The sequence below is a fragment of the Enhydra lutris genome, unplaced genomic scaffold (genome assembly GCF_002288905.1).
Source record: "Enhydra lutris kenyoni isolate GAN:26980312 unplaced genomic scaffold, ASM228890v2 scaffoldscaffold23, whole genome shotgun sequence".
In the NCBI taxonomy this organism is placed as follows: Eukaryota; Metazoa; Chordata; class Mammalia; order Carnivora; family Mustelidae; genus Enhydra; species Enhydra lutris.
The window spans coordinates 19,967,902-19,981,468 of NW_019154107.1; the positions used below are offsets into that span (position 1 = coordinate 19,967,902).

The window sequence follows — 13,567 nt, forward strand, 5'->3', positions numbered from 1 at the left end:
CTTAGTCAAACTAATAATCAGTATGTGCTTCAGGTCCATTTCTTCATCAGTTAGGACTAACTATTATATCCATACTGTACTCCAGAATACAGCTTTCTCACCAGGGCTGGCTCGTAATAAAGCTCTCACAGGTCCATGGGGAAATGTGAAAAAATAGGCAAAACAGTAAATTTTCCATAGAGATAAGTGAATATAATTTAAGAGGGTGTCTTTTACAATAAAAGTGAGAGCTCCTTAATTTTTATTTTGAAATGCCCCTTTATTTATGATATAATGGTGAAAAGGTTGCATTTGGCCTGCAATGCCCTCATTTAGTCAAATGCAAATCAGAAGATCAAAACCATCTGTTGGTCTTCATATTTGTGTCACAAGATTAAAAAACTTAAAATACAATAACTTTACTGGTCTGTGAGATCCCAAAGTCTGCAAAAATCTGGAGAGAATAATTTCTGGCAACATAGTTTTTAACCTCAAAATTAAGTCCACAGAAAGCTAAACGTCTATAATATTGCAAAAAAAAAAAAAAGCCCCCACACTTCTGTGTATTTAAACTTCTAAGCATAATTAAAAGTATCATGGATTATCTGGGTGCCTATATAGTTGAGATGTTATTTTTATATAATCGACATTTGTGTTCTTTAGAATAACCTTCAGTCACCTAATAAATAATGTTTGTTTGAACTAGAGAAATTATAGAACACATAAAGAATAAGTTGAACTTCTGCCTACAGAATGCATTTTCAGATAATTTATAAAGATTAATTTCTAAGTTTAATTCCTAAAATAAATCTTCTCAAAAATATATGAAAATCCATTTTGTTAACAGAAATTCAAAGAAATCTTAAACCTCAGAATTATTTCCAAATATAGAATGGAGGCCTTGGAAAAAAATTATTTCTAACTTGGAAACAGATTCCATCTGGGAATTGTAATTCTGGGAAATCACCACTTAAAAAGCATGACTTGGACTAGAACAAAAAGTCAAGGAAAAGCGATGTAAGAGAGGAAAATCAAAAGATAAAATATCGCACAATCACCTAGCAACATTAAGCATATCATCTGAGAACTGGGTATTATTCAAAATTTGCCTACAACACTGCTAACTTTGGGTTACTGAAGATTAAGCGGTGACTTCAGAAACTTGTTAATTTCTTTCGGACCAAAAAAAATCTAACAATTCACTAGCTGTATTCCCTGTACGCTACTCAAGTTAATGCCGAACAAATCTGGAGGCAGCGATTCAGTAAGCATGTTATCAAGTAGTGTGCATATCTTACCAGATTGACTGGAACCCTGAAAAATGACATGTCATACCAAATATAACATTCAGAAGTCAAAACTGACATTGCTAATAAGGTTCTAACTTTCTTTTATTATCTGTAATTTAAAATCTTAACACTTTTTGCTGAATTACTATAATAGAACACAAAAATGCAAAAGAAATTACCAAGTTTTATATTCTTAACATAAGAGAAGAATTATCAATGACATGTAGAAAATAGCATGAACAGGGGAAAGAAGGTATTTCAGGAAAAATTATACCAATTTTAGAGAAATACAAAACACACACACACACACACACACACACGAGGAAAACAGTCTACCCTTGAAAACAAGCTAAAAACAATTATCTTCTGCCAATAAACATGTGAAGATCATGAAAATGTCCATTATATTGGCAAAAACAATTCCACAAGATTTATTTTTTTCTACTTACAGTTTTCTTCCATAGGCCAAAGATGTGTAGTAACTATGGAAATCAAAGCTAGAGATTTTAATGAAAAGAGATGCAAGGCCAGCTTGTAAGCTCCTAGAAGCACAGACTAGGATGGTGGCGCCAGGGGCTGGGAGGGGGAAAAGGGTGCCCCTCATCAATGGGTATAAGGTTTCAGCTTTGCAAGGTAAGGTCTAGAGGTCTGCTGTACAACACAGTGCCTATAGATAACAATAGTGTATTAAAGACTTAAAAATCTGTGAGGAGATTGGATCAGATGTTAAGTATTTTATCCCAAAAGAAGAAAATGAGTGTAATTTTTTTTTTTTTTAGTAGCCACCCCAGAAAGCAGGGAATGGAGCAGCAGGAGCCACACATACCTGTGAGAACCACGGTGTGCCCTCCACCACAAGCTACTTGGACCACCTTTTCAGGAATTCCAGGCACTGGCTGGGGCATTCTGTGATTGACCAGCAGCTGATTGGGAAGACCTAACTTCCCAGACTCTGGTTCTCCAAATGTGTACAGTTCTCCCTCCGCTGTTGAAGGAAAAGAACAATGATCAAGGACGGCATAATTATGGACAAAATACTAGTGTTTGGGGTACACATTCTCATGTTCAATAAAAAATTTAGAAAATGACAACTTGATCAGTTTACACTTCCTTAAGGTATTTTTACTGGATGGTAAGGAAATAAAGCTAAGATTTTCTTTTCTCCTTGATTATGCTAATCCAATTTCTTTATGAATTCACGACCATCGCTACAAATGAAGTAGAAAATGATTTTAGCTGTTTCACATAGAAACCATCTTACTTCTTCTACTTCCTTTTACAGTAAAGCAAAAATGACTAGACACTAAGCCTCCATTAGGACATGGATTTTGTCTTGTTCACTTGGGTATTCCAAGAACCTAGCAATGTCTGGTATACGAAATATTCATGAATGCTTGTTAAATAAATAATTGCTTTTATGAAACTGGTTTTAAGGAAATGCATTTCTGTGTGAATATGTTGACTGAGCCTTAAAATAGAAGATTTTGCTCAATTCAATGGCACTTCCTCCAGATTCTCTTTTATCAAGGAACTCGTGACGTTTAATCACTGTCTTGTCCATACCAACACTACTAACTTGCTGTCTTATTATACTTATCACACTACGACTATGAGCTTCTTGAAAGCAGGAACTTCTTAGAATTCATTTCTATGAACTGAATGGAGTTCTACAAGCAAGAATTTAAAAACCTTTGTAGATATATAACCTAATCTGACACAGAACCTGTCGCCATTCATGTCAGGAGAGAGGTAACACAGTAAATCTGGTTGTTTATTATGTATTTATTTGCGTGTCTCTAAGAGAACAATGATTGGTCACTGACCAACCCCTGGGAATGTGGCCCTTGGAGTGTTATGTTAGTGACTGATGATTTTGTTTTGTAACCCAAACAGCAAATTACGCCAACTGAGGTCCTTAGGGTTGCTTTGAACAACCATCAACACTGATGATGTACACTTGGTTTCATTGTTAAGGGATCAGAGTTTCAGTCGCGGTGAGTAGTTGCTAGCAGGGTGTGCCTACACAATCAGCACTCCCACACAGAAGCCCAAGACCCTGAGAAGAGTGGGCTTCTCTGGGCAGGGACATTACGCACACATCCCTGTAGTTCAAAGCATGTCTTGTGCCGCAAAGAGTAAGGACTAGGAAGTGTATGTGAGACTACCCTGGAGGACATAGATCTCCTTCCAGCCGTTTTTGCTCTGTATCCTTTGCTGTGATAAATCTTAGCTGTGAGTAGAATTCAAGCTATTGCAGCTTGAGAGTTCTCCTAGCAAAACAGAACTTAGGGAGGTTGTGGAACATCCAACACACATAGTATGCACCACTGAAAACTTGGTCAAATACTACAAACCCAGCCCTACTGATTTTCTGGAGTGCTCTGCACAGAAAATGAAATTTTTTGAAGCACAGCTTTCTAAAAAGTATTTAGCACCGGCACCAAAATGCTCTTCTGGCTCCCTTCCTCTTTTTCCCATGCCTCTTGCCTCTGATATGAAAGGAGCTACTAGGTCCAGATGAGTTACTTTCCACTTTTGTCTATAAATTCCTGCTGCTCCTCACACCTTAACATGGGTGAATTGTATGGTATGTGAGCTATATATGTCAATAAAGCTGGTTTTGTGTATGTTTTTTTTTTAATTTTTAAAATTTTAATTTTAATATTAGTTTCAGGTATACTATATAGTGAGTCAACACTTCCATACACCACCAGGTACTCATCATGACAAGTGCCCTCCTTAATCCCCTTCACCTATTTCACCCATCCCACCTACCTGCCCCCAACCATCAGATTATTCTCCACAGTTAAGAGTCTGATTCTTAATTTCTCTTTTTCCCCTTTGCTCGTTTGTCTTCTTTCTTAAATTCCACCCCATAAAGCTGTTTTTTTTTAAAGGCATAAATATAAACAAAACAAAAAAGCCCCATGTAATGCCTGTTGGCTACAATGAGCAATTCCTTGTTTTCTTACTGGCTGAAAATAGAGTTTAGTCATAAAATTGAATTTGTCAGTTTTGCTAAAATCTAAATAAGACAATGCTCTTGCTTGGGATTTTTGTGTTTTTCCGTTTGTGTTTTTTGTCTCATAAACAAAGTGAGCACTATACCAACCCCAGGAGCCAGAAAGTTGCCAGTAAGTTGGTAGGTAGCACTGCCCCAAGGAACACAGTTAATTGTTCATTCACTTATTCCCTCATTTGATGATATTTATTATTAGTTTGTCCAAGATACAAGCTGATAGAGTGGCAAACAATGGCAGCTGAGTCAGAGTTTGCCCTCTCTTGGTACCATGGTGCTACCAATTCACCGGTAAATCTGAGGGCCACAGGAATGGGTCAGTCAGCACTTTCTAAATCTGAATCTGAGGAGCACAGAATGTATAACAAAGACTTAGAGATCTCTAAAAGGGGCCAGAAAACTATTTCCTCTAGGTGTTTTTGCTGTTTAAAAAAAAAACCATCAATAAGATGGAATGATCATACTTCTACCACTCTCTGTGTAGACACAGACTCTAACATTTCAAATATTTAACTAAGGCAGATAAAGGTTGCCAGGGAGCCCCAGAAAGGGAGAGATTGGGGATGCTAAGCAAAGTTCGGCAAAGGAAATCCTGTCTCATACTGAGCAATCTTCCCTTTCCACCTACTCTACATCCCTGCTCTCACAATGGAAGTCTATGACTCCCTTACTGAACCAATAAAAGCAAATTAGCAGGACAAGAGTAGACGAGGTCTAAGTACAGAGGCAAGTGCACCCAAGGGAAAGTGGCCCATAGATCTCACTTCCAACGTCAAGCAATCCAAGAAGTTGAGAACCAAGGTTTAGAAGTTTCTAACATACACATTTTGCTTTTCTAATATTCACTAAAAAAGTTAACATCTCAGAGAAAGTAAACTCTCATTATTAAAATGGAGAAAACAATGTGACCCAAAATGGACCACAATTATTTCATTACAGACTGCCATGGCATTATTTCCATAGTATGGTAGAGAGTTAGATTTTATTATCAATTGAGTAAACACTTAGAAATAGGAGGTAACATGATGAATCCAAAATGTTGTCTTACTTGTTACAAAAGCTGAATGGTAATATCCACAGGAGATCCAGGAGATAGGTTTCCCAACGGTCACTTGTTGAGGGACACACACATTAGTTATATTTTTTAAACCAATTTGCCCTTCGGAATTGTCACCCCACATAAAAAGCTCTCCATCCTCTACAAAGAAAACACAAGGAGGAAAACAAGGTTTTAGGAGGTAGCAAGGCTATCAAGTTATTATATTTTCCAACACAGCACTTATTCTTTAATTCAGAAAAACTATGTGTCTTGATAGAAAAGTGCTACTAAGACATTCACACCAGCTAGCTGCATAAGAGTTTAATTTCTAACAGGAAAGGCTTCTAGGATGATAAAGGACAGAGGATAACATGATGCAAATTGTGTCCATATTTTTATCTCAACAGCAAAGACAGAATATTCTTCCCTTTTCTTAGTCTACTGTCTCCAAACAGCAAATGTTTCTTCCTCTCAAGCACTCAGACTGCAAACAAACTGAACGACAGCATGGGCAGCCCGGGACCTTTCCTGGGCAAGTCCCTGGTCAAAAGGGCCTGGAGGACCTTACTCTTAAGAACACTATATAAACGTTTTAATGTTTTGAAGAAAAACTAAAAAGAAAAAGAAATGCAGTTCAGGGTTTTTTTTGTTGTTGTTGTTCTTGTTGTTTTACAATTTATCCTTGAAAACACACACTGCAACCTCAGAGATTAGGGAACCACCTGAGCACACAGAGCATCTCCAGAATGCAGCAGCTTGTGCTCTTTCTGATTAGGGTTTCAAGGGAAGAAGAAGTGAAGCTAGGCAAAATATTTTAGGAAGGAAATTATCAAGACTTACGTCTTTTAATTCATTTAAATTTTTTAAAACTTTGAAGTGGTTTAATAATAAGCCAAATGAAAGGAAAACGGAAAATCAGAACCACGAGGACATTGAGAGGCTAAAGACGGTGGACCGTACTGCAGGCATGGGGCCGCCATGTGACTCCAGCCCTCCTGGCAGCTGGAGCGGCGGCGCCAGGGGCCACTCAGCTCCCCTACTGGAGCAGAGAAGCCCACTGTAGCTCCAAGGTACACACCCTGGGTACCTTGGCTCCCATGTTAAAGACATTTCTCATATGGGCTTAGAGAGGGAGGGCAGAGAGATGCAATGACCAATAGAGACTGTGTAATTTATTTTGTTTTTTAAAGTGTATTTATTTAAGTAACCTCTATGCCCAAGGTGGGGCTCAAACTCACAACCCAAGATCAGCCACGTACTCTTCCGATTGAGCCAGCCAGGCACCCCCCAGACCATATTCTGGTAACACATATCCAACCGATTTCTGTTTCTGACAGCAACTTATTAGAGCTGCAAATATAATGTCCAGAACACAGGATGAATATTTAGTATCTACAGGAGTAGATGGAAGCATGGCAGCTACGTGTGTGTTTATGTCTAACCCCAGATAAGCACAAAACTGGGGTTAGACGTAATGATTCAAAGTTCAATTTTTATGTCTTCTGAAAACACATGGTTAATGAAAGAAAACGAAACAGAACACTGGGGTCAGATGACTCAGTTGGCTTATCCTGGTCTAAAGAAAAGGGACGGTTCCCAGCCTGATGTGGAACAAAGTCTCACCAGTTAGTGCAGCTGAAGTGTTGGATCCAGCAGAGAGCTGTTTAATCTTTCGCTGGGAAGTAAAAAAACTAATTAGATGAAAAGAGTTTCTCTCGTCAGTGTCACCAAGTCCCAGCTGTCCTTCATTATTTCCTCCAGCTGCATATACTTTGCCTTCTTCTGCACATGGAAAAGGAAAGAAACATCCATATCCTACAGTCACCATCTTTACAAGACAGGCCAGTTTCCAGATATTTCCTCTATTAACAGTGAAGAAAGCCGAAAGTTGACATTATCCTACCATTTGGTGAACAACTTCAATTCGTTGTCAAAAATCAAGCAAAACAAGCAAGGTTATACATTTTTGTGAGATTTTCTAAATTGGTCTAGAGCTTAAGTAGCAATTGAAATGCACAGAACGTGCAGAATGTATTTCCTTGCTTTATTAAATCAAAGCAAAAAGAGAAAAGTAATTTCCAAATTAGTTTATAATCCAAATCAAACTATTTTAAAAGAGATGTGGTTCATTAATTTTAACTTCCATACCCATTAAAGTTGAGATATAATATGTAATGAGTAAAATGAGGCAAATCCAAAAAGAATATAATTAGAAACATGAAAATTCTATGTGTATTTTAATTTTCTAGCTAAACAAGAAAGCAGTATAGTATTGTGTTTTAGGAGAAAGGACTGGAGAGCCAGAGTTCCTGGGTGTGAATGCTGGCCTGCCATTCGTCAGGTGTGTGACCTAGGCAAGCTGTGCTTCACAGGGGCTTTCATTTTACTCATCTGCAAAATGGGGATAAGAATAGTGCCTACTTCACAGAGCTGTTTATGAAGATCACATTAGTCTACGGCCATACCACCCTGAACGCGCCTGATCACGTATGAAGATCCCATTAGCTGACATTTATAAAATTCTTAGAACGGCATTTGTTTGTTGTACACATTATATAAATGTGTGTTAATTACTTTATTAATTAAATATGAAGTATATCATGCCTAGATAATAAAAATCATCAGTAAGCTCAAAAGTAATGAAGATTTTTAAAAACACACATATTAAAAATTAGTTATATCTGTCATACAGATGCACACGAAGTTAAAGCCTCACTAAATTATAGGGGAAACTGTGAGCAAAACCAGCCCGAGTCAGTAAAAATTTAAGATATTATTTTAGAAAAGATGAAATCTAATTGAGGAACCAAGACTAGCTTTCCAATGGAACATATGACAAGGCCATGGAATTTAACACATATCGGGTGAACCAGAGTTGGTGGAATGCTTAAGCAGTTCAGAGGATGACATGAGTCAAAGTTGAAGAGCCACAGAAAGATCCATGGAAGAAGACTTACACTGGATCTTAAAAGACAAGAATCTGAATAAGAGAAAGACATTTTAGCAAGGCAAAGGTATGAATGAGGGGAAAGGGCCAAGGAGGAGCCAGAGGCGATGAGAATAACCTGAACACAGAAGAGGCTATGGGGGCAGGCGGCAGGGGGTGGGGGGAAGGAGGTAGGAAAGGTAGCTCGGTGATCAGCGCCTGGATGTCCATTTGTTCCAGGAGCATTTGTTGAAAAGACTACCTTTTTTCCATTGAATTGCCTTGGCACTTTTGCCAAACATTAGTTGGGCATATATGTGTGGGTCTACTTCTGGACTCTGTTTTGTTCTGATAATCTTTGTCTCTCTTTTTGCCAGTAGCCCGATGTCTTGATTACTGTGGCTTTAGAGGTCTTGAAATCAGTAGTGGTGGTCCTCTGCTTTTGTTTTATTCAAAACCGTTTTGGCTATTCTGGGTCTTGTGCTTTTCCATACGAACTTTAAAAGCACCTTGTGAGTTTCTACACACAGACATACACAGCCCATTTGGATTTTAATCAGAACTGTGTTCACATCAATAGCCTTTTGGGGGCAGGTCCCACTCACCCTCAGAAAAGAGGAAAGCACAAGATCAGGAGCGGGCGGCCCCCGAGGTGTACACATAGGTAAGGATGGGCTGCCCCTTGACATAATCCAAGATTTTCTTCAGGCATGTAACATTTATCTATGTATTTTCAAAGGCAAACAAGTGTGCTAACCATTTATATTTTAAAAAATCCTAATCTTATTATTGCCAAGGTACCATTTCTATTAATTTTATAAAGCCATACTGGAGTGAGAACACTGTCCTCAAATTGGGAAGGAAGTCACACAGATTGAATACTATACCTGTTGAAACTAGGGTGTGGTTCCGTCCACAGGCAGCAAATTTCACTTTTTCAGGTTTTAAAGCTAAAAATATTTAAAAAAATGACAAAAGATTTTATGTTTACAACAGTGATAAATAACACAGGTCAAATGGTAACTAACCAGTAGAAACGAGATTTTAAACCCAAGCCCGTCTGACTCCAAAGTTGTTCTTAATTAATAAGCCAAAAGTTTTCAGAACTAGCTGTGCATCATAATGACCAGTGGAGCTTTGAGAAAAGTACAGATAGCTCAGCCCTACCCCTGGAGAATCTGAGTCAGCAGGTCTGAGGTAAGGCCTAGGCATCTAAGTGTTTTTAAAATGTCCACAGGTAATGAATATGTACTGAGATTCATGGCACTGTTACGCTGCCTCCTCACCAAACTAATCACCTAGTCCCTAATCTGCTATCGCCATTGTCAAGCTCACCTTCTATCTCACACAGTGAAACACTACAAGTCCAAGAGTCACAGGTATAACCTATGGTAAAGCTCTTCACTCATTCATTTACATGTTCAAAAGAGATTTAAAGAACACTGCCTACGTGCTTACCATAGAGGCTGCAAAAATCACTAAGACAGAGTCTCTGGTGTCAAAGATCTCATAGTCTAGACAATCCTGTTACTTCATCTATTAGATATTTGAGAGTAAAGATCATGTGAATAAACCCAGGGTTTAAAAAAAAACAAAACAGGGTTTAGTAGATTGTGCTCAATAAATACTTTTTGACCAAGTGGAATACTTTGAAAATTCCATAACATTATCTGTAAATAGCATGGATATGCTAAACTACACTGACATTTTGAGCTGAAATTACAAATTTGGCTAGGAAGATTAAGAATATTGCTCTTGTCACATCCCAAGGAATCTCCATCACCTGTTCACAGGTTACAGCCAAACAGAAGCTTTACACATAATGCCAGGAAAGCTCTGTAAAGGTATTATATATCCCATATTTTCTGGGACAGTCCTGATTTAAAATATTTTGTCCTGTTCTTGTAAGGACACTACTAATCAACCCCAGGGCCCAATGTCTCATTCAGTACATCTACTCACTATATACAGCAGGGTCAAGTATAATTCATAAAGCCAACAGCTACCTAGAACCATGATGCCCACAACTTTAACAAATGAGACAAAGCTCAAAATTCTTATATATTGTATTGGTTAGTCTTTGTATATACAATAACAGTAATATTTATGCAGGTTAACAAACAGGCAAAATAAAAGGATATTCAAGTGTAATACCGAAAAATCATTACTTCCTTTGTGTTCTTTGGGTTTAAAAGCAATGTGACTTTTAGACCCTAACACATAAAAGTAGTTCTGATTATCATATAAAAAATAAAGTCAGACACCAATAATAGTCAAGTAAATAATGGAAAATAAAGAACTAAGGCTTTTTTATTCCTAATATAATATTAAAGAACATCACAATCAATACAAAAGTACTTTATGAGGTTTAAGTATTTAAAGCAATAAAGAAGAAAAGACCCCAAACCTTTGACACACGTTGGCTTGTTAATAGTTGACTTTGATCCTAATCCTAACTGGCCCCAGTTGTTACTGCCAAACATGTAAAGTTTATTATTTCCTGGTGGGAAGGAAAAAGACATAAGAAATCGAAGCATTTTCAACATAAAGTGATGAGAGACGAAGTCATCACAAAGCAATAAAAAAGGCTACACTTAAAAGTTGTATTGCTTTCCCGTGTTGAAACAGGTTACCTTGCCCAGGTTAAAATGAATTATTTTAGCTGTCCATTACAGGTTACCAGATTCTGTTAGGTGTAAAAAGTTTCTAAGATTATGCATTAATCACGTTTGATTATATAGATATATTAAAATAAATTTATTCCAAGAAAGTAGCATTTATACAAAATCCTATTTAAATATGCCAAGGGGATTTAAAATTTAAAACACTCTCTTGATGCAACACATTATCAAGAAATCTCTGATGAAAGAAAGAAAAAACATTATTCTGGTAAAGGAAAGTATATTCAACATGTTTGAAACACGGCACATCTATAATATCTAGGATTCTTCCAGGATTACCATCCTCACTTAGGATTTCAGTACTAACCTGTAACAATAGCAGTATGTTCATCTCCACATGAAAGAAATGTAGGTATGTCATTTTTAAACCAAAATTTGCTGGGAATATTTTCAGCAAATTTAGTTTTTCCAAATGTAAACACAGCACCCGAACCTGCAAATATACGATAGTTTCTATTTTACAACTTTTACTATGTCGTCTGTTACCAAAATATTTTTTTCGGTAATTTATCTGTACAGATTCCTTGTCTCATGACAAGGAGACTTCCTTGTCTGCTTCCACTCTAGCACTGTTTACATCCTCCTTCTACCTTAATTCAGTCTTACTCCTCAGACTTTATTCTGGTTTTATTTATGAAATCTACTAAATAGGTATTATTCATTTATTGGAGGAAAGTAAGAAAAAAAAAAAAAGGTAAGGCAGTCCTCCATTACTGAAAGTACACACACATCTGCTCCCTGGAATGAGCTGATTGATAACAATCCTGCCCTATTAACACTGGTTAACAACACCTCATGGTCTAGCCTGATTGAAGGCTTCTCTCCACATACGGGACTAGGACAGTATTGAGTTTCGTTATTAGCATCATGTCCATAGAGCATGCTGAGATTTAACACTCTTAAGTCATTAAACACTACCTGATCTGAGTAGTATTCACAAACTATTTTGGTCCAGTACCATTTTAGAGAGAGACCAAAAATCCCTACCAGTTCTCAATAACCATTTAAACACACACACACGCGCACACACACACACACACACACAAATATACACGCACACGAGGCCAGATCCAACTTTTGAGGAAATCTCAAGGAGAATGATCACACAGAAAGAAACTAATGGGTGCCATAAATATAGGGAACATAAGTATTAATAATAAATGATAATGTACAAGGGACTAGCCACTATGAAAAACCCTTTGAGAACAATTGTGAGGTGTGTCAATTGAAACCAATTACTTATATTGGAGAGGCCAGGTTCTATAACACACTTTGGGTGTTTCTAGAATGAATAATTTCGTTTTGTTCTATTCTGGCTTCCCAGTTAGCCTGCCCTGATACCCTCACCCCAAGCCAAGGTTTGGTGGCTCGCTCTGTCCCCTAGTAGTTATTATCTATTGTGAAATGGTACTATCATTTTGTTTACCTTCTAGTATTTCTCACTAGGTTGTGAACTCCAGGAGGTCAGGAATCTAATCATGTTAGAGACAAGAACATGGCAGAAAACGCTATACACACACACACACACACACACACCCCTGAGACTGATGTAATCCAGTACTTTTTTTTTTTTTTTACTTTTTGTCTTGACCCATTAGTGGGTGAGAAAATCAATTTAGTAGGTCACGATTATCATTTTCAAAGGAATGTACTATACGACAGATCTGAGAGCAACCAAGTGGTTAGAGTAAGCACCACTTCATGAAACATCTACTTCTGTTACACTATACGTGTAGCACAGCGTCACAATGTCAAACATATTTCTGCAGCTCAGGGGAAAAGTTTTACAAGAGCACTCGTTAATGGCTCGCACCGCCCCTTTTCTCTAAGTCGCTTTCCCCTCTCGTCTGTTACCCCACGCCCCCTAGTCACCCACTCTTTACTGCATTCAATACATAACTGGGTCTTGGGGACCTCGAAGGGGATACTATGGGAAAGTTTATAGGGAGGTAAAAACTGCCCCTGCTTTCGAGAAACTCATCGAAAGCTTATTTCAAAAGAAAGAAAGAAAAAAAAAAAAAAACACAAGCACCCCTTCCCCGTGCTCCCCCTGCCCTTCCTTTCTGCTCCTCTCAGACTATCGCCCAGACGCGGCCCGAGCTCCAGACCCAGTCCGGCGGCCGTTGCCTGGGCCTTTCCCTCGACGGGGCCGCCCGGAGGCGGGACCTGGCCGCCCGCCCGCCCGCGGACCCTCCCTCCCGGCCCGCCACCACCCCCGCGGACGCGACTCACCGGGCACCACCTCCTCGGGTTCCCCCATGCCAAGGGGGATGCGGGGAGCCTGCGCCTGACCCGGAAAGGTGGCGGGGGCGACTCGGTGGGGCCTATGGCAGTGCCTCAGTCCCGACGCGGGCCGCGGAAGCCCCCCGGGCCCCCATAGCGACACCCCGGACATCGGCTACTACCGCGTCCCCGGAAGTCAACAAACAGCCGCTAGGGGCAACGGAGGCGGAACGTTGGGGCGCGAGGCGGGGCCGGCGACCGGGGACGGGAACAGTGGGCCGGGCGGCAGGCACGCGGGCGCAGGCGCAGACGCAGCGGGCGGGGCGGTAGAGGCCGCGCGCCCTCTGGTGGCCGGGAGGAGAGGGGCGGCCACGCCGCGCGCAGGGATGCTTCTGAGCCCGGGCGCTGATG

The 13,567-nt window shown here is 39.3% G+C and overlaps 1 protein-coding gene across 1 annotated transcript in view; it reads right to left on the reverse strand.

Moving 5' to 3' along the window:
* Positions 1-13,295, reverse strand: part of LOC111150392 (retinitis pigmentosa GTPase regulator) — a 53,374-nt gene extending 40,079 nt beyond the window's left edge. The window contains exons 1-7 of the mRNA XM_022507817.1: positions 13,166-13,295; positions 11,241-11,366; positions 10,660-10,752; positions 9,140-9,202; positions 6,950-7,108; positions 5,336-5,485; positions 2,095-2,253 (exon numbers count right to left, since the gene is read on the reverse strand). Of these exons, the coding sequence (XP_022363525.1) occupies positions 2,095-2,253; positions 5,336-5,485; positions 6,950-7,108; positions 9,140-9,202; positions 10,660-10,752; positions 11,241-11,366; positions 13,166-13,193 (778 nt within the window). The 5' untranslated portion in view covers positions 13,194-13,295. The remainder of the gene's footprint in view (positions 1-2,094; positions 2,254-5,335; positions 5,486-6,949; positions 7,109-9,139; positions 9,203-10,659; positions 10,753-11,240; positions 11,367-13,165) is intronic.
* Between the last annotated feature and the right edge of the window lie 272 nt (positions 13,296-13,567).